Consider the following 23,754-nt stretch of genomic DNA (forward strand, 5'->3'; position numbering starts at 1 on the left):
GGAGAGCCCTCCATTCTGTGTTATATAGGAGAGGCCTCAATCCCATGTAATATAGCAGTGGCCTCCATCCTGTGTAATATAGCAGAGGCCTCCATCCTGTGTACTATAGGAGAGATGTCCATCCCGTGTAATATAGTAGAGGCCTCCATTCTGTGTAATATAGGATAGGCCTCAATCCCATGTAATATAGGAGAGGCCTCCACCCTGTGTAATATAGGAGAGGCCTCCATCCTGTGTAATATAGGAGAGATGTCCATCCCATTTAATATAGCAGAGGCCTCCATCCTGTGTAATATAGGAGCGGCCTCAATTTCGTATAATATAGGAGAGGCCTCAATCCCGTGTAATATAGGAGAGGCCTCCATCCTGTGTAATATAGGAGAGGCCTCCATCCTGTGTAATATAGGAGAGATGTCCATCCCTTGTAATATAGTAGAGGTCTTCATCCTGTGTAATATAGAAGAGGGCCCATCCTCTATAAGCTAGCAGAGGCCTCCGTCCCGTGAAATATAGGAGAGGCCTCCATCCTGTGTAATATAGGAGAGGCCTCCGGGATTTTATCTCTTTTTATACACCCTAAAATCTTGCTTGCCTTTGCAGCTGCTTGCTGACATTGAGTGCTGCTGCTCAACTTTCTTGTAACCAGAATCCCCCGTCCGTCTCCTGTTCTGTAATCCTGAGTATTCTCCCATCTAAAATATATGCAGCAATAGGATTACTCCGTTCTCGGTGCATTGCCCATCAGACGTGTTATTCAGATTATTCTGGAATATTGTAATGTCAAGGTTAGATTTTAGTATCCTACAAATCCCTGCGGTCCCCATTGCTCCCGGTAGAGATCCTTGTGCTCCCCACTGCTCCTGGTACAGATCCCTGAGGTCCCCACTGTTCCCGATACAGATCCCTGCGGTCCCCGCTGTTCCCGTAACAGATCTCTGCGGTCCCCGCTGCTCCCGGTACAGATCCCTGCGGTCCCCACTGCTCTCGGTATGGATCCCTGCGGTCCCCACTGCTGCCGGTACGGATCCCTGCGGTCCCCACTGCTCCCGGTACGGATCCCTGCGGTCCCCACTGCTCCCGGTACAGATCCCTGCAGTTCCCACTGCTCCCGGTACAGATCCCTTTGTCCCCATTGCTCCCGGTACGGATCCCTGCGGTCCCCACTGCTCCCGATATGGATCCCTGCGGTCCCCACTGCTCCCGGTACAGATCCCTGCAGTTCCCACTTCTCCCGGTACAGATCCCTGCGGTCCCCACTGTTCCTGGTACAGATCCCTGCGGTCCCCGCTGTTCCTGTAACAGATCCCTGCGGTCCCCACTGGTCACGATACAGATCCCTTTGTCCCCATTGCTCCCGGTACAGATCCTTGCGGTCCCCAATGTTCCCGGTACAGATCCCTGGGTTCCCCGCTGTTCCCGGTATGGATCGCTGCGGTCCCCACTGCTCCTGGTATGGATCCCTGCGGTCCCCACTGCTCCCGGTAGGTACAGATCCCTGCAGTTGCCACTGTTCCCGGTACAGATCCCTGCGGTCCCCACTGCTCCCAGTACAGATCCCTGCGGTCCCCGCTGTTCCCGGTACAGATCCCTGCGGTCCCCGCTGTTCCCGGTACAGATCCCTGCGGTCCCCGCTGTTCCCGGTATGGATCCCTGCGGTCCCCACTGCTCCTGGCACGGATCCCTGCGGTCCCCACTGCTCCCGGTAGGTACGGATCCCTGCAGTTGCCACTGTTCCCGGTACAGATCCCTGCGGTCCCCACTGCTCCCAGTACAGATCCCTGCGGTCCCCACTGTTCCTGGTACAGATCCCTGCGGTCCCCGCTGTTCCTGTAACAGATCCCTGCGGTCCCCACTGGTCCCGGTACAGATCCCTTTGTCCCCATTGCTCCCGGTACAGATCCCTGCGGTCCCCGCTGTTCCCGGTATGGATCCCTGAGGTTCCCAGAGGTCCCGGTATGGATCCCTGCGGTCCCCACTGCTCCTGGTACGGATCCCTGCGGTCCCCACTGCTCCCGGTAGGTACGGATCCCTGCAGTTGCCACTGTTCCCGGTACAGATCCCTGCGGTCCCCACTGCTCCCAGTACAGATCCCTGCGGTCCCCACTGTTCCTGGTACAGATCCCTGCGGTCCCCGCTGTTCCTGTAACAGATCCCTGCGGTCCCCACTGGTCCCGGTACAGATCCCTTTGTCCCCATTGCTCCCGGTACAGATCCCTGCGGTCCCCGCTGTTCCCGGTATGAATCCCTGAGGTTCCCAGAGGTCCCGGTATGGATCCCTGCAGTTGCCACTGTTCCCGGTACAGATCCCTGCGGTCCCCCCTGCTCCCGGTACGGATCCCTGCGGTTCCCACTGTTCCCGGTACAGATCCCTGCGGTTCCCGCTGTTCCCGGTATGGATCCCTGCAGTCCCCACTGTTCCCGGTACAGATCCCTGCGGTCCCCGCTGTTCCCGGTATGGATCCCTGCGGTCCCCAGTGGTCCCAATATGGATCCCTGCGGTCCCCACTGCTCCCGGTACGGATCCCTGCGGTCCCTGTTGGCATATGCAACAGATTGGGACTTATTATAAGTGAAAGGAGGACTTTATACTAACCAGACAGCAGATGGCGATAGTGTGTAAAGTCATATACTTGCTGTAATGTGGGGAGGGAAGCTCTCAGTGGTTGGTTGTTTTCTTACTTTCGGTTTTGCTTTTCTTCATGAATGTGTTGTCTTCAGTGCACGGACTGTGTGACACTGAATTGTATCTCATGTTTATCCAGTATGAAGTAAATACTGTTTACTCAAGATATCTTGCTGATTGAAGCTTTCCTAAGTACAGCGGTGACTGCAAGAAGACGCACTCTGCAACAGGTTATGGGCCCAGGCATCCCAGATAAGCCCAGGCACCCCAGATAACCCCAGACATCCCAGGCACCCCAGATAACTCCAGGCAACCCAGGCACCCCAGACACTACAGGTCTGCACTACAAGCTCAGGCAGAAGGATCCCGGTTTATAGCCCAGATAACGGAGCACACAGATAAGCTCTGTAAACAGAAGGAACTAAATCCAGATACAGAGTGACAGAGGAATTCAGCATCCCAGGAGCTGGATATAATTGCAGAGAATTCACAGGACATACAGGAGAATATCTTCAGTACAACTCTCTAAACAAGTAAGACTATATAAAGATGATGAGTAACACAACTGAAATTTACAGTAGCTAAACTGAATAGTGAAATTATCAGTTATGGAAATTCAAAGTAGAGATGCTGTTATCTAAGGATGATCTATGGGAAGTAATTGTTACAGCAAGACCAGATCAAGATAATCAGACATGGGATAAGAAGGATATAAAAGCTAGAGCCACCATTAGCTTATTAGTGGATGATGCTCAATTAATACATATAAGAAATGAAGAAACAGCTAAGGGAATGTGGGAAGCATTAAGAAAACTGTATGAAAGGAACTAGCAATGTTAAGCTGAAATTACCCACAAGCGATGATTGCATTTTAACAGGATATGTTGATGCAGATTGGGCTGGAGATCCAACTGACAGATCTACCAGTGGACATATTTTTTTCCTCTCAGGTGGACCAATAAGTTGGACAAGTAAGAAACAGTCAATTGTGACACTATCTTCAACAGAAGCAGAATATGTTGCCGCAGCACATGCGAGTCAAGAAGTACTGTGGTTAAGACAATTGTTGACAGAATTAGGACAACCACAGTTGGCACCAACAAAACTAAAAGAGGACAATCAAGGATGTCTTGTTCTTGCTCAGATGGAAAGAGTCAACCCAAGAACCAAGCATATTGATGTGAAATATCATTTCTTGAGAGATCATCAGGAACACGGAGTCTTGAAGTTAGAGTACTGTCCTACTGAAGAAATGACAGCAGACATTTTCACGAAGGCGTTGAATGCTCATAAACATCAGAGACTAATAAAAGAGTTGGGTTTGATTGAATAAGTCCTTACTGTTGAGAAAGGGTGTTGGCATATGCAACAGATTAGGACTTATTATAAGTGAAAGGAGGACTTTATACTAACCAGACAGCAGATGGCGATAGTGTGTAAAGTCATATACTTGCTGTAATGTGGGGAGGGAAGCTCTCAGTGGTTGGTTGTTTTCTTACTTTCAGTTTTGCTTTTCTTCATGAATGTGTTGTCTTCAGTGCACGGACTGTGTGACACTGAATTGTATCTCATGTTTATCCAGTATGAAGTAAATACTGTTTATTCAAGATATCTTGCTGATTGAAGCTCTCCTAAGTACAGCGGTGACTGCAAGAAGACGCACTCTGCAACAGTCCCCACTGCTCCCGGGATGGATCCCTGCGGTTCCCACTGCCACCAGTACAGATTTCTGTTGTCCCCACTGCAGACTATATGCCATTTAGAGAACGTACCATTTATGACAACTTTGTTTTCTGTCATTTAGCCAATTCCTTACCCATCTGCATATAGTTTCCCCCAGTCTCTGCTTATGGAGCTTCAGTCTAAAGGTACCTTCACACTAAACGATATCGCTAGCGATCCGTGACGTTGCAGCGTCCTGGCTAGCGATATCGTTCAGTTTGACACGCAGCAGCGATCAGAATCCTGCTGTGATGTCGTTGGTCGGGGCTAGAAGGCCAGAACTTTCTTTGGTCGCTGGCTCTCCCGCTGACATCGCTGAATCGGCGTGTGTGACACCAATTCAGCGATGTCTTCGCTGGTAACCAGGGTAAACATCGGGTTACTAAGCGCAGGGCCGCGCTTAGTAACCCGATGTTTACCCTGGTTACCATCCTAAAAGTAAAAAAAACAAACGCTTCATACTTACCTTCCGTTGTCGGTCCTCCGGCGCTGTGCTTTCCTGCACTCACTGTGAGCACAGCTGCCGGAAAGCAGAGCGGTGACGTCACCGCTCTGCTTTCCGGCCGCTGTGCTCACAGCCAGTACAGAGAAGCACAGCGCCGAGGACAGACAGCGAAGGTAAGTATGAAGCGTTTGTTTTTTTTACTTTTAGGATGGCAACCAGGGTAAACATCGGGTTACTAAGCGCGGCCCTGCGCTTAGTAACCCGATATTTACCCTGGTTACCAGCATCGTTGGTCGCTGGAGAGCTGTCTGTGTGACAGCTCTCCAGCGACCAAACATCGACGCTGCAGCGATCCGGATCGTTGTCTGGATCGCTGCAGCGTCGTTTAGTGTGAAGGTACCTTAAGGCTGTTATGTGGAACAGTATCAAATGCCTTTGCAAAGTCCAGATAAATCACATCAGCCACATTACCTACATTCAGATTTTCCCTTACCTCCTCATAGAAATCCAACATGTTAGTTAGACATGACTTTGTGAATCCATGTTGGCTGTCAGTTATTATATTATTATCTACAATATATTTCTGCAGGTCATCTCTTATAATGCCCTCAAAAATTTTGCACACTACTGATGTCAGGCTTACCAGATGGTAGTTGAATGGATCCACCTTCTTACCTTTCTTAAGTATCGGTACCGCATCAGCCAGTCCTGTGGCACCGATCCTGTTACAAGAGAGTCTAAGAATATGAGATGCAGGGTTCTGTCAATTACTGAGTTCAGCTCCTTTGGTATCCGTGGATGATGACATCTGGACATTTCCTTTGTGTGCATTGGAAAAGCACAAAAAAACAGAAAAAAAATTGGACATAATTTTACACAAAACTCAAAAACGGACCAGACAAAATTGTTTGCACGTTTCCAAAATTGTGGGCAACCAATTGTGATTCAAGCATGTGATGCTGGTTCACACTCACCTGTGGCAAGTATGAAGTGTGAGCAATATGAAAATAATACCTGAAACCAGATAAAAAGGGGAGACGTTGCCTCAATTTTTGCATTGTGTGTGTGTGTCACACTACGCATGGTTCTCCACTAAAAGAGAAGAGAACTGTCTGAGGACTTGAGAACCAAAATGATTCAAAAATCTTAAAAATCTCAAGGTTACAAGTCCATCTCCAGAGATCTTGATGTTCTTTTGTCCATGGTGAGCAATATAATCAAAATGTTTACAACCCATGGCACTGCAGCTAATCTCCTTGGACGTGGACGGCACTGAAAAACTTGCTGCTTGGTTGACACACAAGGCACTCCGGATGGTGGATAAGCAGCCCCAATGAAGATCCAAAGAAATCCAAGCAGTTCTGCAGACTTGGGGTGCATCAGTGTCAGTCCACATGTGAATGAAAAGCTTTGGCAGAAGACCCAGGAGGACCCCACAGATACATAAAAAACTACACTGCAGCTTGCCAAAATGTACACGAGTGAGCCAAAGTCTTTCTGGGAAAGCGTCTTGTGCACAAATGCAACCAAGATAGAGCTTGTTGGTGAAGCACATCATTCTACTGCTTACCGAAAACCGAATGAGGCCTACAAAGAAAAGAACATAGTACCTACAGTCAGATATGGTGGAGGGTCACATATATTTTGGGGATCTTTTGCTGCCTCTGGCAATGGGTGCCTTGACTGTTTGCAAGGCATCATGAAATCTGAAGATTACCAAAGGAGTTTGGGTGGCAATGTAGTGGCCAGTTTCAGAAAGCTGGGCTTGCGTCATAGGTCATGGGTCTTAGACAGGACAATGACCCCAAACATACTTCAAGAATCCCCCAGAAATGGATGGAAACAAAGCACTGGAGAGTTGTGAAGTGGCACCAATGAGTCCGGATCTAAATCCCACTAATCATCTGTGGAGAGATCTGACAATTGCTGTTGGGAGAAGGCGCCATCACATATGAGAGACCTGGAGAAGTTTGTAAGAAGAGTCATCCAAGATCCCAGCTGAGAGGAGTAAGAAGCTTGTGGATGCTTATAGGAAGCGATTAATTTAAAGTTATTTATTATAAAGGGCACAACCAAATATTAGGCTGAGGGTGCCAACAGTTTTGTCTGGCCCATTTTGGGGGTTTGTGGAAATTTATGTCAAATTTGCCTTTTTTCTCAGTTGTTATTATGTTGTTCCAACACATACAGAGGAAATAAACATGTGTATAACAAACATGGGGAATTGTAATAATGTTCTGGGAGAAATATTTCATTCTGGAACAATTTCAAGGGTGCCAACATTTTCGGACTTGACTGTATATCCACCAGTGCAGCAGATTTGGGTTTTTGCATTGGCGGCAATGTGGGGGTATTACAAAGGGTTTCCAGTGGTTTTAATTTTGGGGGTCTCTGATGTAGTGAACCTGGACCCCAGAGCCTGCGAGGCTCAATCATGGCCCAAGAGATTCACACTATGAGATCCAGACCCTCACATTTTCCACAGTTGCGATAACTGGGGACATGCACACATGGTCCCCTGGGTGGGTGTTCTTTATCATGTATTGTCTTTTCAGGGAATTCTGGGGGCCGATGACCAGATCCCGGCCACAAGCTGCCCCCTATTATCTCAGCTCGATGGGTTCAGTCTGCAAACTGATAAAGACCAGAATGAAGGTGAGGGGTCCGGGGACTTAAATCTGAGCCGGGATCCCCTGGGGGCCCATAACCTGTCGCTCCCATGTACCAGAGCTCAGAGTGTTGTGAGAAGTCACACTGGAACCACAGAGACATTTGTAAGAAAGATGAGATCTTTTCACAGCCCAGGACCTCCATGAAATACTAAACTTCTGGAGGAATGTACAGGGCAGAGGGCAGGACGGGACCCTCCAATGCCTGAGGCTTGTCTACCAGGAGGGTTCAGTCAAAGGCCAAGTCCATGCACCGCAGAGCAGCCACAAATACAGCTGTTCCAGCTATTATGCTCTAGTCACATCCAGAGCTGCATTCACAATTCTGCCAGGTGCCATGCAGATCGTCAATGGTAATGATAGTTCACTATTGCTCTACCTCTCCTGGTGAAGTGGGTGTAAATCTGTCAGGGTGCCCTAAAAGTCCCAAATATTTGGGGAGCTTTCCATGGGGAAATGGCACAGCTTCAGCAGTATCAGTATGGTCAGACACAGCTGTATGTCATGGTGGAGAAGGAGCCGACAGATCCCTGCTCCACCACCTAATCTGGGGACCCATTGCAGATCTGCAGGGACCATCAGGTCAGGTGACTGGCAGCAGAGAGCGGCTCCCAATCAGAGGAGAAACTCTGGCAAATGGGTTGCTTGTATGGGGGCATCATAGTGTGGGGGTGTTTATGGGGGCATTACACTGTGTGGGGCCAGTGGGGTCCATCATACTGTGTGTAATGGCATCATACTATGTGGGGAGCACTGTGTCCATCATACTATGTGGGGAGCACTGGGGCCATCATACTATGTGGGAAGCAGTGTGGCCAACATACTATGTGGGGAGCACTGGGGCCATCATACTATGTGGGGAGCACTATGGCCAACATACTATGTGGGGAGCACTGGGGCCATCATACTATGTGGGGAGCACTGGGGCCATCATACTATGTGGGGAGCACTGGGGCCATCATACTATGTGGGGAGCACTGGGGACATCATACTATGTGTGGAGCACTGTGGCCATCATGCTATGTGTGGGGCACTGTGGCCATCATACTTGTTGGTGGAATGCGGAGCATTATGTGTGGGGGGATTGCAGGGACATTATACTGTGAGGGTATCCTACTATATGCAAGCACTGTGGCCATCAAACTGTGTGTGTCTATAGGGGCTTTACAATGTATGTGGGCCTATGGAGTCCATAAATACTGTGTAAGGGGAATCATACTATGTGGGGAGTGCTGAGGGGGCACTGAGGTGGCATACTATGTGGAGCGCACTGAGGGCATCATACGATGTGGGGGCACTGAGGGCATTATACCATGTGGGGGCACTGAGGTGGCATTCTGTTGAGGGCACTGAGGGCATCATACTATGTGGGGGCACTGAGGGCATCATACTATGTGGGGGCACTGAAGTGGCATTCTATGTTGAGGGCACTGTGGGCCTCATACTATGTGGGGGCACTGAGGGCATTTTACTATGTGGGGGGTCACTGTGGGCATCATATTCTGTGGTGGATTTCAGGGTCATTATACTGTGTGTGAGGCCATGGCATTACTGTACTGTGTGGGCTTTAGCAGGAGAATATTTCTGGTTGGGGCATACGCAGTATGGGGGGGAGATTGGGGACGGGCTCAGAGTACAATATAAATTGCTGCTGCGCTGCGTGTCGCTTTTCTTGTCTTTCACAGTTGGGGGCATAAGACGGGATATAACTACTATTTCCACCACCGCCATATAGCGGAGGATATCGCGCATGTGACGTCTGACATGGATGGAGCCTCCTGTCTGGGGACTGTATGGCGCGGACTACTGAGAGCTTCCACCGTGATGGATGATGTATCAGCAGATGTCTCGCAGAGTGACAGCAGTAACATAGTGGGGACTCTCGCGTATCTCCTGCTCTCTCACCGCTATCACATGATGAATTTGTTCCATATGTGTCTTTGACATCTGAGAAATGGAATTTTAGAAAGTTTGAAACTTTGCAGATATTTAAGGAGTGTTTGACCCGAGCTCTAATTCTCCATTTAAAGTAAACATTTTAGTAACCTGTGGGATCGGGCAGCAGCAGTGAGTAAGGGGCAGGATCAGGAGGGCGCCTTGCAACACTGTATTAATGGTGCATACAATGTATCAAACAACAGTTGTATAAACAGTGTCCATGTCACCACCAGAGGGCGCTGAGCTAAAGCTCTACATGGCATAGGGGCAGCTCCTGCGTCTATGAAGGTCACACAGAGGGGCTCCATTAGATTGGCCCCATTGATAGAAATTAGGGCCAAACGAGCATTGTCCTCCTGTGGGGTGAACTAGTTTGTGGGACACATATTTCTTGGGGTCAAGATGGAGGGGGTGTTGGTTGCAGACTTATTGGGTATATTGAGAAGTATTCCTGTCATTGGACAGCAGTTAATGGTGGGATTAAAGGGATATTCCCTTTTAGATGACATCAGGATGAGTGACTGTCTGAGGTCTAGGACCCCCAAAATAAAGGGGCTGTGGTGCTGGTGACATTTTTCAGACACATTGGCGCCCACTGCTGCCCCATTCACTTTAGCGGGGTCATAGCTCTACACCACCTGGACTGGACCCCATAAAGGGATGGTATATATCAGCATAATTTTCTATGGTGTGAATACCCCTTGAATGGATGATGGGTGTGGTATAGCGGCTGCTAGTGATGGAGCGGTGATCACGGACGATCTATCTGCGGATTACATTATGCGGGCGCCTGCGGCTGATGATCCGTCAGAGCTTAGTTATATGGGATTAGTCTCCATGTTTTCCGCTTTTATTGATAGCGTCATTTAATGTCTTTATATCCCGCCGTTCTGCATATCTGCGGGGCTGACAGTCCCCCATCACTGCCAGGACCGCGTTACACCCGCCATCGCTCACTCTCAGCTATTTTGCCAATAAACGTCCACATCATCATTATATATTTGAATGAAGAATTTGCAGCGATGGCGGTAAAGCGTGCGGCTGGTAACAATGTAGCGGTGATAAACGCTGGCGCTTTATATCGCCCAATAAACAATTCAGTCATCACGCCCGCGTCTGCTGTGAAATGTTGATTAACATCTCGTTTCCTGTGTAAACAGCCACATTTCATCCCATCATCTTTATGAGAATCTTAATTAGTGTGAACACAATGGAGCGTGTGCCCGGCCGGGAGATCGGCAAGCGTCCTCTGGGGGCGGCTAAAGGCAGGAAGGAGGGTCACCAACACTGGTGGACACTGGGACAAGGGCTCTATTCATTACACTCAGTCTGTGCAGCATGAAGGAGCAGTGCATTAAAGAGCAGATGAAAAAGCCTGTACAGTATGGAGGGACAGTCTGTTATAGAGTGGAGAAAAACAAGTCGGCAACAAGAAAACGCGATATATTGTTCACAAAAAAAAGAAAACAAGTCTGTGCAGTAAGGTGAAGCAGTATATTATTCAGCAAAAAAATATGTGCAGTAAAGAGAGGCAGTCTACTGTAGAGCAGAGAACGTGTCTGCAGAATGAAAAGTGTGTTGTACAAAAGATAAAACAAGTTATATGAAAAAGTTTGGGCACCCCTATTAATCTTAAGCTTAATGTTTTATAAAAATTGTTTTTTTGCAACAGCTATTTCAGTTTCATATATCTAATAACTGTTGGACACAGTAATGTTTCTGCCTTGAAATGAGGTTTATTGTACTAACAGAAAATGTGCAATCTGCATTCAAACAAAATTTGACAGGTGCATAAGTATGGGCACCCTTATTTTCTTGTTTTAAATACTCCTACCTACTTTTTACTGACTTACTAAAGCACTTGTTTTGGTTTTCTAACCTCATTGAGCTTTGAACTTCATAGCCAGGTGTATGCAATCATGAGAAAAGCTACTTAAAGTGGCCACTTGCAAGTTGTTCTCCTGTTTGAATCTCCTCTGAAGAGTGGCATCATGGGCTCCTCAAAACAACTGTCTAATGATCTGAAAACAAAGATTATTAAACATAGTTGTTCAGGGGAAGGATACAAAAAGCTGTCTCCGAGATTTAACCTGTCAATTTCCACTGTGAGGAACATAGTAAGGAAATGGAAGAACACAGGTACAGTTCTTGTTAAGGCCAGAAGTGGAAGGCCAAGAAAAACATCAGAAAGGCAGAGAAGAAGTCAAGGACAATCCTCAGACCACCTCCAGAGAGCTGCAGCATCAACTTGCTGCAGATGGTGTCACTGTGCATCGGTCAACTATACAACGCACTTTGCACAAGGAGAAGCTGTATGGGAGAGTGATGCGAAAGAAGCCGTTTCTGCAAGCACGCCACAAACAGAGTCGGCTGAGGTATGCAAAAGCACATTTGGAGAAGCCAATTTCTTTTTGGAAGAAGGTCCTGTGGACTGATGAAACCAAGATTGAGTTGTTTGGTCATACAAAAAGGCGTTATGCATGGCGGCCAAAAAACACAGCATTCCAAGAAAAACACTTCCCACCCCCAGTAAAATTTGGTGGAGGTTCCATCATGCTTTGTGGCTGTGTGGCCAATGCCGGCACCGGGAATCTTGCTAAAGTTGAGGGACGCATGGATTCCTCTCAGTATCAGCAGATTCTTGACAATGTTCATGAATCAGTGACAAAGTTGAAGTTACGCAGGGGATGGATCTTTCAGCAAGACAATGATCCAAAACACCGCTCCAAATCTACTCGGGCATTCATGCAGAGGAACAATTACACTGTTCTGGAATGGCCATCCCAGTCCCCAGACCTGAATATCATTGAACATCTGTGGGATCATTTGAAGAGGGCTGTCCATGCTCGGCGACCATCAAACTTAACTGAAATGGAATTGTTTTGTAAAGAGGAATGGTCAAAAATACCTTCATCCAGGATCTCATTAAAAGCTACAGGAAGCGACTAGAGGCTGTTATTTTTGCAAAAGGAGGATCTACTAAATATTAATGTCACTTTTCTGGTGGGGTGCCCATACTTATGCACCTGTCAAATTTTGTTTGAATGCAGATTGCACATTTTCTGTTAAGACAATAAACCTCATTTCAAGGCAGAAACATTACTGTGTCCAACAGGTATTAGATATATTAAACTGAAATAGCTGTTGCAAAAAAAAAATTTTTTATAAAACATTAAGCTTAAGATTAATAGGGGTGCCCAAACTTTTTCATACAACTGTATATAGCATGGAGAAACAATGTCTTAAAGAGCAGATAAAATAAATTTACAAAGCAAAAGGAAGCAGTGCATTATAATGCAGAGAAACAAGTCTGTGCAGCATAAATGTGCAACAGAGTAGAGATGGCAATGTGTTATAGGGGTGTATGTGTAAAACCTTTGTAATTTTGAGAGGCAGTCTGTTATACAGCAGATACAGAAACCTGTGCAGCATGTAGCGGCACTCAATTGTGTAGTGAAATACAAGTAAACACCTGCCTGTGCGGCACTAGGAGGTAGTATATTGTACAGCAGATATGGCTTGTGCAAATAGAAGTTGGTGGCCTGATAGGAGAGGAGTTAATACACATTAGACGAGCTTAGGTCAAGCCCACCGCTATCGGCTGACAGTTTCATGTATGGGGGCCTCCTGACTCCCCCCAGATGTTTGAGGATAAAAGGGTCCAGGATGTCTGGTGTCGGACTGCCAATTATTTTATTCTCCGCAACGTAAGTAGCGGTCTGTCAGAGATTCAACAAAAAAAACACTGGAGCAGCCAGGACTCCACATCCCGCAGCCAGGACCCCACACCCCTCCAGTCACACATCCATAGCCAGAACCCCACACCCATGGCCAGGACCCCACATCCGCCTCCAAGACCCTACATCTGCCCCAGACATCTTGCTGCTTTGGTAGGCTGTGAGATGCCTGCCCTGGGTGACACTTAGTAACAGGTCTGATGTTTGCTTTCTGGCGCACAGGGTAAAAGAAGCAGAATATATATAATTTCCTTCTTCAGGGTTGTGGGTACGATTTAGTGCAGCAAGGAAAAAACGTGTTCTATTTTATATGTAATTTAGAACAGAAGAATACAGAGCTTTAAAAAGTTACAAAAGATGAAATAATAAAGACACAAAGCAAAGACGTATAAATAAAAAAAAATCTAAGCGGAAAAGCTTTTTATATTTATATGAGGGGCAATTTTTTCCAGAGAAGATCATGGCAGGAATGATGACAAATCTACTAATCACAAATGGAGGCGATATACAGTAATCAGGGGTCTCATCCACACCCTGCACCCCTCCTCCTGGCTCATTGTATGCATGGATAGATGGACGCAAAAACATGATTCTACTTTGTCATATATTCCAACAGGAAACTCCTCGCGGAATAATGTGACATCACGTTTTCAGTCATCACTCCTAGACACAACGAACACAACTATGAGAATTGAAAAATTGGGGTTGATACATTTCTCTGGTTTCTCAAGGCCGAAAATCCTGGCGCTAAAACCCCCAGACATGATTATGTACCACTACCAGAGATCCAGTCACAAGATACTGATGATGGAGGCGAAAGGCGGTCACCAGATACTGATGATGGAGGTGATGAGCGGTCACCAGATACTGATGATGGAGGCGACGGGCAGTTGTAACACCCCAGGTTCCTGGTTGTTAGAAGGGGGAGCTCTGATCCAGTTTGTGAGTTGCTCCCCTATATATGTTATGGCTGGAGGGAAAGTAGAGTAGTCTGTCAGAGGGACAGAGCACAGTCAGTCTGTGAGAGAGACAGAGAGAGTCAGGAAGACTGAGCGAGAAAGAGAAAAAGGAGCAAAGGAGAGTTGAGAGCTGGAGAGAAGCTGCGACTGAGCTTCCTCCACGCTGAGTTGAGTTCAGATACCAGTAGCTGGAAGACCGAGGTTGTGAGGGTAACTCTATGCCCCATGGCAAAAACCGGCAGACGGTTGGACTTCAAGCCACCTGTCCACCATTAACACCCAAGGACACAGTAGCAGATAGAGCCCGGGTCGTGGTAGAGATCCTGTAAAAAGGCTTGAGTTACCTGTCCTACCAACAAGGGGGACAGAGAGAAAAAGTGAGAACCTTGTGTGAAGCCTAAGGCAGCAAAGGACTACAACACCACAGCTCTAGAGGGAAGGCTTCCAACCCCACCTGGTTAGGGGGATTCCAGACTCGCTTCCAAGCTGGCCCGACCATATCAGCACCTGTGATTCGGTACCCTGGACTGTGGCTGTCTACCATCAGTAAACCAGGTAAAGAGACTGCAACTCTGTGTCCTCCGTTTATTTTCCTGCACTACACCATCCTTGCCAAACACACCGGGAGCCCTGGGGACCCAGCTTCACCTATGGGAAGCCATACCATCCCTGCTGCCATAACATCACCACAGAGGACCCATCACAAACTTTTATCGTTTCACAAACCCCTTTAAAGACCGTCCCTTTTACTTGGGCGCCCAGGGCCACGGACCAAGTCGCCGCCGCCGTGACACATCCCTTTAAGTACCTGACCGAGTACACCACAGCCCTGGCGGGCGTTCCACAGTCACCAGATACTGATGATGGAGGCGAAGGGAAGTCACCAGATACTGATTATGGAGGCAACAGGCGGTCACCAGATACTGATGATGGAGGTGACGGTTCGATCACCAGATACTAATGACACTTACATTTCTCTTTTCTTTTTACATTGCTGCATTTTTTTCACATCTTCCTTAGGCCATGTTCACACAGTGCGTTTTTTACTGCGGAACCGGAGCGGTATTGCCGCTGCGGTTCCGCAGCAGTTTTCCATGCAGGGTACATAACAATGTAACCCTATGGAAAACAGTCACTGCTGTGCACATGGTCCGTAATTTCGTTTAAAAAGCCGCGCAGAATAGCTGCGGCAAAAAAGAAGGAGCATGTCACTTCTTTTTCCTGAACCGCAGCGGTTCTGCACCCATAGACCTCCATTGTGAGGTCAAAATCGCAGTAAAACCCGCAGATCAAAAATATATCTGCGGGTTTTACTGCGGTTTGATGTGCAGAACCGCTGCAGCAGGAAGTGCGGGGAAGCGGGAGGAAGTGCGTGGGCGGAAGTCCGTGGGCGGCGTGTGTGGTCCTGACTGTATCCCGAAGAGACTGTCATCATGGAGGCATACCGTCGCATGGGGATCGATGTCGGGCGTCTGATTGATCTGCTATGTCTGCGTGTCCGTCCCCATGCGACGATATGCCTCCATTGTGCTAAGTCGCCGTATGGGACTACTACTCCCATCCGGTATTTAGGATGGGAGAGTTGTCCCTGTGTCCGGCGACTTACACAATACTAAAGTTTACACCAAACACCAACACAATACACATACATGACACACACAGTACAGTACATACAACACATAACATAGAGTATATACTCACCATACACCACACTTGTAGGCGAAGCCCTCGATCCTCAAGGAAAAAATCCAAAAATAATAAACCAAATTCATACTCCCTGTCCGCAGAATCCATAAAACGATTGTCCCACGACGATCGGCTGCTCTCCGGCGATACACTGCCAGGAGCGAAGCTCCTAGCAGTGTATCGCGTACTGTCCCGGAGTTCAATGGCGCCGGCGTCTCGGTTAACGGCAGTACAGCTGCGTTGAACTTTCCCACGCAGCACTGCCGTTAAGCGAGAGTGCCGGGGTCAATGACCGCCGGTAAACTCGCTCGCGCATGCGCAGTAACACACCGACAGGAACTATGGCTCCTGTCAGTGTGTTTCTTCAGTCATGGAGAGCAGACACATCTCTGGATGTGTCTGTTCTCCATGGAAGATCTTCGTGGGACCCTCGATGGATTTCTGCGGACAGGGCCAGGGAGTATGAATTTGTTTTTTTGTTTTGCCTTTTTTTCAGGTCGAGGGTCTTCAGGACGGATTAGGCGTTAAATAAAATATGGTCAAAAAGTGGGTGTCTTTATTTCATTAAAATATTTTTTCTAGTCTTTGTGGTTTTTTTTGTTAACCCTTTCATTGGCTTAATAATGGATAGGCGTCTCATTGACGCCTCTCCATTATTAACCGGGCTTAATGCCACCTTACAATAGCAAGGTGGCATTAACCCCTCATTACCCCATATCCCACCGCTACACGGGAGTGGGAAGAGAGGGGCTAAGTGCCGGAATTGGCGCATCTTTTTGATGCGCCTTTTCCGGGGCGGCTGCGGGCTTATATTTGTAGCCAGGGGGGGGCAAATATCAATGGCCCCTTTCCTAGGCTATGAATATAAGCCCACGGCTGTCTGCGTAGCCTTTCTGGCCTAAAAATATAGGGGGACCCCAACACGTTTTTTTTTTAGGGGCCCCCTATATTTTAGTGCCAGAAAGGCTACGCAGACAGCTGTGGGTTAATATTCATAGCCTGGGAACAGCCATGGGTATTTTAACCCCTTCCCGGGCCTCAAATATTGGCCCACAGCTGTCTGCTTAGCCTTTCTGGCCTAAAAATATAGGGGGACCCCAACACGTTTTTTTTTTAGGGGCCCCCTATATTTTAGTGCCAGAAAGGCTACGCAGACAGCTGTGGGTTAATATTCATAGCCTGGGAACAGCCATGGGTATTTTAACCCCTTCCCGGGCCTCAAATATTGGCCCACAGCTGTCTGCTTAGCCTTTCTGGCCTATAAATATAGGGGGACCCCAACACGTTTTTTTTTTAGGGGCCCCCTATATTGTAGTGCCAGAAATGCTACGCAGACAGCTGTGGGTTAATATTCATAGCCTGGGAACAGCCATGGGTATTTTAACCCCTTCCCAGGCCTCAAATATTGGCCCACGGCTGTCTGCCTAGCCTTTCTGGACTAAAAATATAGGGGGACCCTATGTATTTTTTTAGGGGGTCCACATATATTATAGTAACCCTTTAATAGGATTAATAATGGATAGGCGTCTTATTGACGACTCTCCATTATTAACCGTGCTTAATGCCACCTTACAATAGCAAGCCTAAAGGATCCCTTTAGGGGTATGGTTAGGGTTAGGATCCCTGTAGGGTTAGGGTTAGGGTTAGGGTTTGGATCCCTTTAGGGTTAGGGTTAGGATCCCTTTAGGGTTAGGGTTAGGATCCCTGTAGGGTTAGGGTTAGGGTTAGGATCCCTTTAGGGTTAGGGTTAGGGTTAGGATCCCTTTAGGGTTAGGGTTAGGATCCCTGTAGGGTTAGGGTTAGGGTTAGGATCCCTTTAGGGGTAGGGTTAGGGTTAGGATCCCTTTAGGGTTAGGATCCCTTTAGGGTTAGGGTTAGGATCCCTGTAGGGTTAGGGTTAGGGTTAGGATCCCTTTAGGGGTAGGGTTAGGGTTAGGATCCCTTTAGGGGTAGGGTTAGGATCCCTGTAGGGTTAGGGTTAGGGTTAGGATCCCTTTAGGGGTAGGGTTAGGGTTAGGATCCCTTTAGGGTTAGGGTTAGGGTTAGGATCCCTTTAGGGTTAGGGTTAGGATCCCTGTAGGGTTAGGGTTAGGATCCCTTTAGGGGTAGGGTTAGGGTTAGGATCCCTTTAGGGGTAGGGTTAGGGTTAGGATCCCTTTTGTGGTTGGGTTATGTTTAGGATCCCTTTTGGGGTAGGGTGCTTAGGGTTATGAGCCCTAACCCTACCCTAACTATTTCAGTTTATAGTGTGTTTTTTACTGAATGTTGTTGATTGTCGCACGAACCACTCAGGATTGACGGCGACAGAGCTAGTGGTAAAACAACTGCACACAAACGTTTTTATTGGTGTTTGTGTTTTCAGTTTATGCTTGTGTTCAATGATTAGGGGTTACTTTGAAATATTTCCAGCAATTGTGTAACATTACTTGGTCGTGCTATAGATTATGAGATGACACTATTGTATTTATTGTAGGTTCGTGATTATCCGGCCTTGTGGGACCCAGCCGATGAATCATACAAGGATAAATACTTCAGGGAACTAGCCTGGACAAAAATAGTGCGCGACCTTATCCCGGATTGGGACAAATATCCAGGGAGTACACAGCAGCAAATCGGTAATTTTAATTAAATTTATTTAGTAAACCTTGAGTAGATTAAAAATATAATTTGTTTAGATCTCACAAAAAATGTTGTTGTATTTTGTAACCTTTTTTGGTAGATAACGATGTGAGGAAACGTTGGCGCTCCATCAGAGACCGTTTTACAAAGTTCCTCAATGAATGTTCAAAGAGTGGCTCTTCGCCAAGCAAAAGTAAATTCCCCTTTAGTGAAGAGCTGCAGTTTCTTGTGACCAGTAGGACATTGAGAAAGTAAGTTAAAATCCACTCCACATGATTATTTATATATAATATGTTGTGCGAAAAATTAATATTTTTTTTTTCACCAACAGGACGGAAGGAAACATGTCGGTAGCTGATTTGGAGGACAGCGACAAAGAGGATGGAGCAGGCAGTTCCTCTGGAGTGGGAGGGACCATCTCTACCTCCACTCCCACAGCTTCTGCTGAATCAGCATCCACTTCAGCAGCTGCTGCATCAACATCTAGTTCAGCAGCTGCTGAAGCATCTGATTCCGCAGAAGCTGTGAGAGTGGAGAAGAGAGCTGTCTATCCGGTGGCAGCAGAGAAAAAAACAAAAAAAACAAAGAAGAACCAAGATGACCAAACTGTCCAAATAGCTTGTGACACGTTAGATTTATTAAAAAAATCTAGTTCCGATGACCATTGCGACTCATTTGCACAAACTGTCGCAAGAAAAACACGCTCCCTGCCACCGGATAGACAATCTCTTTTCATGTCTATGGTCCAGATGTCCCTCACTGCTCTGGAGGACCCTGCTCCGATTTCTCCCTACAATGAGGTTCTGATGGGGGTGTTGGGACTTTTCAGGCCCCGACACCGAACACCGGAAACAACAGCTACCAGACCCCAGTATTTGGCCCACAGCCAAGGAAGTTCTGGAGACAGAGGCAGTTCGCAGCATATGGGGGGAGCACCATATCAATCTGAGGGATCAAATTTCCTCTATTCTCCCGAATATACATTTCTGAATTGAACGTGGGCAAAAGTTTTCAGTGGCACAGAGTTTTTTTTGTTTTTTTTTTTAGCTCCAGTTGCCTGTTGGTTTTGAAAGGGGTTTTTTTTTTTTTTTCTAATTGAAAAATCTTTTGTAAAGATTACAAATAATTTGTGTTCTTTTAAATATATTATATTTCACACAAAATATTCTCTTCTTTATTACAATGCGGACAAGGCCGCTATCCTGGGTTTATGGGCTATCAATTTGTGGTTTATGTGTTGATGTGTTAACAATTGTATACGTCATACTGCTATTATTTTCGTAAAACACCAACAATTTTTTAGACATAAAAAAAAAGATAACAAATTACACCCAAATAGATTTTTTTGTTTATATTACAACCAATTTTTTCAAACTGTTTTTGGTCACATGAAACAAAAAATTTTTTTTCAAACTTTTGTGTTGGTTGATGGCGTTTCTCATTCTTCGGGATGTTGTCAAAACTGTTATCAGCGATGTCGGCAACATTTTTTGGGGGGTCAGTGTAGATGCATCCTTCTCTGCTGGTCAGGCTGCTCAACACCAGCACAGGAGTATTGCCAGTGCACGGCACCTTCAGGACTCATAAAGTAGTCAGTGAAGGATTCTCTCACACGCACACCAGAGTTGGACGGCCTACCCAGACCCCCGTTGACCACTGGATTAAATACTGGCTGCTGGTACTCCACATCAACGTCAGTGTTGTACTCACGAGCATAGTTGTGGAGTACACAGCAAGCCTTTATCACAGCATCAACGGTGTCTGTGTCCAACTGAATGGCAGTGTGAAAGATCCTCCACTGACTAGTCATGATCCCAAAGGTGCATTCCACATATCTGCGTGCACGACTCAGCCGATAATTAAAAATCCTACGTCGGGCATCCAGTCCCCTTCGTGGGTATGGGCGCAGCAGGGTTGTCGTTAAGGGAAACGCCTCATCCGATACCATCACGAAGGGCACTGGATGTGTGGAACCCGGCAAAGGTCGTGGGGCTGGGAGCGTGCCGCCATCTCGAAAAATTTGCATCCCAATCTGTGACGTTCGCAACACCCGAGAATCCCCAGTACTACCATAGGCACCAACGTCAATGGCAACAAATTTGTAATGGGCATCAGCCACCGCCATCAGGACCACTGAAAAATACTTCTTATAATTAAAGAAGCGTGATCCTGATCGTGGTGGCTGCTGAACCCGAACATGTTTACCATCGACTGCACCTATGCAGTTTGGGAAATTGGCCACAGACTGAAAGCCTGCTGCAACCTGCAGCCAAGTCTCCTCGGTTGGGGAAGGCATCACCATGGGCTGCAACTTCTGCCAGATGACGGTACATGTACACCTCACAATGTTAGAGATGGTAGATTTACCAACTCTAAATTGGAGGTGCAGGGATGTATAGCTCTCTCCTGTGGCCAAAAATCTGGAAAGAAACAAAAAAGAAAATTAGAAATGTCACACAAAAAGGTAATTACAACATGTCACAAGTTAAGGCCACTATTATATGCGTCCAGCACCATTCAATAATGCTGGCATTAACACCCAGCACAACACAAAGGGTGTTAAAAACATTAATAAGGCATGATGGGACTTGTGCACACACGCATGCGAGATATGACCGAGTGTTGCATGGTAATCCCCGGACCTGCTGCATGCACTCCGTTGTGGAGCGTGCGGCTCCATGTATTGGTATGTGGGTGCAGACTCCGCTCCAGAGTGCAGGCGGCAGGGCCGGGGTTTACCATGCAACACTCAGCCTTATATCTCACGTGTGTGTGTGTGTGTGTGTGTGTGTGTGTGTGTGTGTGTGTATGTATGTGTGCCCCCTGTCCAACAAGAGGACTGGGTGGGTTTAATCACACATACTGGACACAGACAAGTAAAATACAGACCTAACAACATTCCCCCCCAAAAATTGTTACTTACCGCAAGGTGATGAGCAGCCTTTCCTCAGCAGAGATGGACTTCCTCATCACCGTGTCTTGCAGTGTTAAATGGGGTGCCAGGATGGTAAGCAGTCTGTCAAAGGCAATAATTGGTAACCGACAAAACGATATAAATTTTTCAGGATATCTGAAAATTGCAAAAGAACAACAAAAAAGGGTTACTTCACAAGTATTGCTTGCAAAAAAAGGTAAATTAGTCATTCTATATATTTCTACTTACCTCCTCAAATCATTGTACAGCACATGAAAGTGCCCCTTCTCAGTTCGGTCTTCTACAAGCGGGTGCACCCACATTCGTTTCTGCACACGTCTTCTCTGCCGCCGCTAAATAGAAAAATAAAAAATTTTTTTGTAAACACAACAATTTGAAAAATATATCAAACATGCCTGGAAAACAATGCCGATTATGTAAGGGTACGTGTCCACATTCAGGAAGGCCCACCCCATTCTGGGACGCAATGATGCCAGATGTGTTCATTGTACAAATCCAGCATCATCACACCCGACGCATAGGGCCCTGTTTTATTCATTGCGGAGCCGCAGTTTCACAACAAGGAACACGGACATGCTGTGATCATAAAAGACGCGCAGCATGTCCGGAGTCGCAGGGCTGACAGATGACACACAGTGGACACGTGATTTCATGACATCACCTCCAGTATGCTGTTACATGTGGACGCTGCATGTTTGGCGCTGCGGCCACCCGCAGCGCCAAACATACAGCGTTTCCAGAACGTGGACATGTACCCATAACCCAATATATAAAACAAACAGACATCTGCTTACCTGACGTGCATGTCGATTCAGAATTAGAAGCATCAACCCCAGGATCGCAATCCGGTGTGGCGTGCGGAGCTGGATCCGTGGGCTGTCATCTGGACGACGCTCAGCACGTCCACTCATTTTGATGTGTAAGTTCCAAAATGGAGGATGGAAGAAGAAAAGGGTTGGACAAGGAAATTACATCATTTTTTTTTTTTCCCCCCCACTGCAGTAAACTTTATTTCTGTCAAACACAGACAATCTGCAGACAAAACTGCATCAAAAAACGCACTAAAAAACGCACTAAAAAACGCATCAAAAAACGCATCAAAAACGCACCAAAAACGCACCAAAAAACGCACCTGCGTTTTCTGCAGAGACCTGCGTTTTCAGTCAGGAAAAAAAAAGGATGGAAATCCTGAACGTGTGAACATAGCCTAAAAGCTTTTGCAAATTGCTGTATAATCTCAGGTGCTCAGGTTTCTTGCTGCTATATAAAATGATCTGGTGTTGGGGTCTGAGCTGGGAAAATTAGATGGAGAGCTGTTTGGACAGGTGTGATGAGAGCGTTTTCTCTACTCTGTACAGCGCTGCAGAATAGGTGGCCGCTATATACATGCAGGAGATGAAAGGGTTGGCCACATGCACTGACTATGCAGTAGATATGGAGCTGCTGATTCTTGCAAGAGGCAAAAATAAACATTTGACCTTTTTGGCATCAGATTAAAGTCAATGAAATGTTAAAAGATGAAAATAAACTGCGGCAATGAAGAAGATGATTCACGTGGAACTTTCTGAATCTGAAATCACCAGGTGTCTATGGAAACGTATTAGCCGTGTGTACGGACATCTGGGGAGAAGTATGGATGGAGGGGGTTGTAAGTGGTGGGTTGTAAGTGGTGGGGATGGGGGTGGGATGTGTTGGGGATAAGTAGACAATATGGTGGGGATGCGATGAGGTTACGGATAGCACATGATGGGAACGCAGACATGATGTGGTTAGGATATGGGTGGGACGTGATTTGTTTCCATGGGTCATGGTGTGGAAGAGGAGACGATGTGGTTGTGATGTGATGAGGATACGGATGGGACATGATCAAGACATGGAGATGATGTGGTCGGGACATGGTGGGGCAGATGGGATGCAGTGAGGATGCGGGTGGGACGTGGTAAGGATATGGATGGGATATGGTGGATACATGGAGACTATGTGGTTGGGACGCAGTGAGGATACAGATGGGACATGGTGGGGATGAGGAGAATATGTAGTCAGGATACGGATGGAACATGGTGGGACGCAGAGACTATGTGGTCGGGATGCGGTGAGGATACAGATGGGACATGGTGGGGATGAAGAGAATATGTGGTCAGGATACGGATGGAACATGGTGGGACGCAGAGACTATGTGGTCGGGATGCGGTGAGGATACAGATGGGACATGGTGGGGATGAAGAGAATATGTGGTCAGGATACGGATGGAACATGGTGGGACGCAGAGACTATGTGGTCGGGATGCGGTGAGGATACAGATGGGACATGGTGGGGATGAAGAGAATATGTGGTCAGGATACGGATGGAACATGGTGGGACGCAGAGACTATGTGGTCAGGATGCGGTGAGGACACGGATGGAACATGGTGGGGATGAAGA

At 47.0% G+C, this 23,754-nt stretch overlaps 2 protein-coding genes across 2 annotated transcripts in view; one reads left to right on the plus strand and one right to left on the minus strand.

Annotated features, from left to right (window-relative positions):
• The window catches only part of LOC138645285 (uncharacterized), a 36,429-nt gene extending 16,961 nt beyond the window's left edge, over positions 1 to 19,468 (plus strand). Inside the window, exons 2-6 of the mRNA XM_069734506.1 lie at positions 7,346 to 7,445; positions 13,751 to 13,980; positions 18,253 to 18,394; positions 18,499 to 18,649; positions 18,730 to 19,468. Coding sequence (XP_069590607.1) covers positions 7,346 to 7,445; positions 13,751 to 13,980; positions 18,253 to 18,394; positions 18,499 to 18,649; positions 18,730 to 19,393 — 1,287 coding nt within the window. The 3' untranslated portion in view covers positions 19,394 to 19,468. The remainder of the gene's footprint in view (positions 1 to 7,345; positions 7,446 to 13,750; positions 13,981 to 18,252; positions 18,395 to 18,498; positions 18,650 to 18,729) is intronic.
• A 21-nt stretch (positions 19,469 to 19,489) lies between these two features.
• Positions 19,490 to 22,280, minus strand: LOC138645345 (uncharacterized). Its single transcript, XM_069734635.1, has 5 exons — positions 22,128 to 22,280; positions 21,562 to 21,665; positions 21,322 to 21,468; positions 20,423 to 20,818; positions 19,490 to 19,502 (listed from the first exon to the last, which is right to left on the minus strand). Exons 1-5 carry the CDS (start codon positions 22,242 to 22,244, stop codon positions 19,490 to 19,492), a joined length of 777 nt encoding a protein of 258 aa, XP_069590736.1. The 5' UTR covers positions 22,245 to 22,280.
• Between the last annotated feature and the right edge of the window lie 1,474 nt (positions 22,281 to 23,754).

Source organism: Ranitomeya imitator, chromosome 1 (assembly GCF_032444005.1).
Source record: "Ranitomeya imitator isolate aRanImi1 chromosome 1, aRanImi1.pri, whole genome shotgun sequence".
Classification (NCBI taxonomy): domain Eukaryota; kingdom Metazoa; phylum Chordata; class Amphibia; order Anura; family Dendrobatidae; genus Ranitomeya; species Ranitomeya imitator.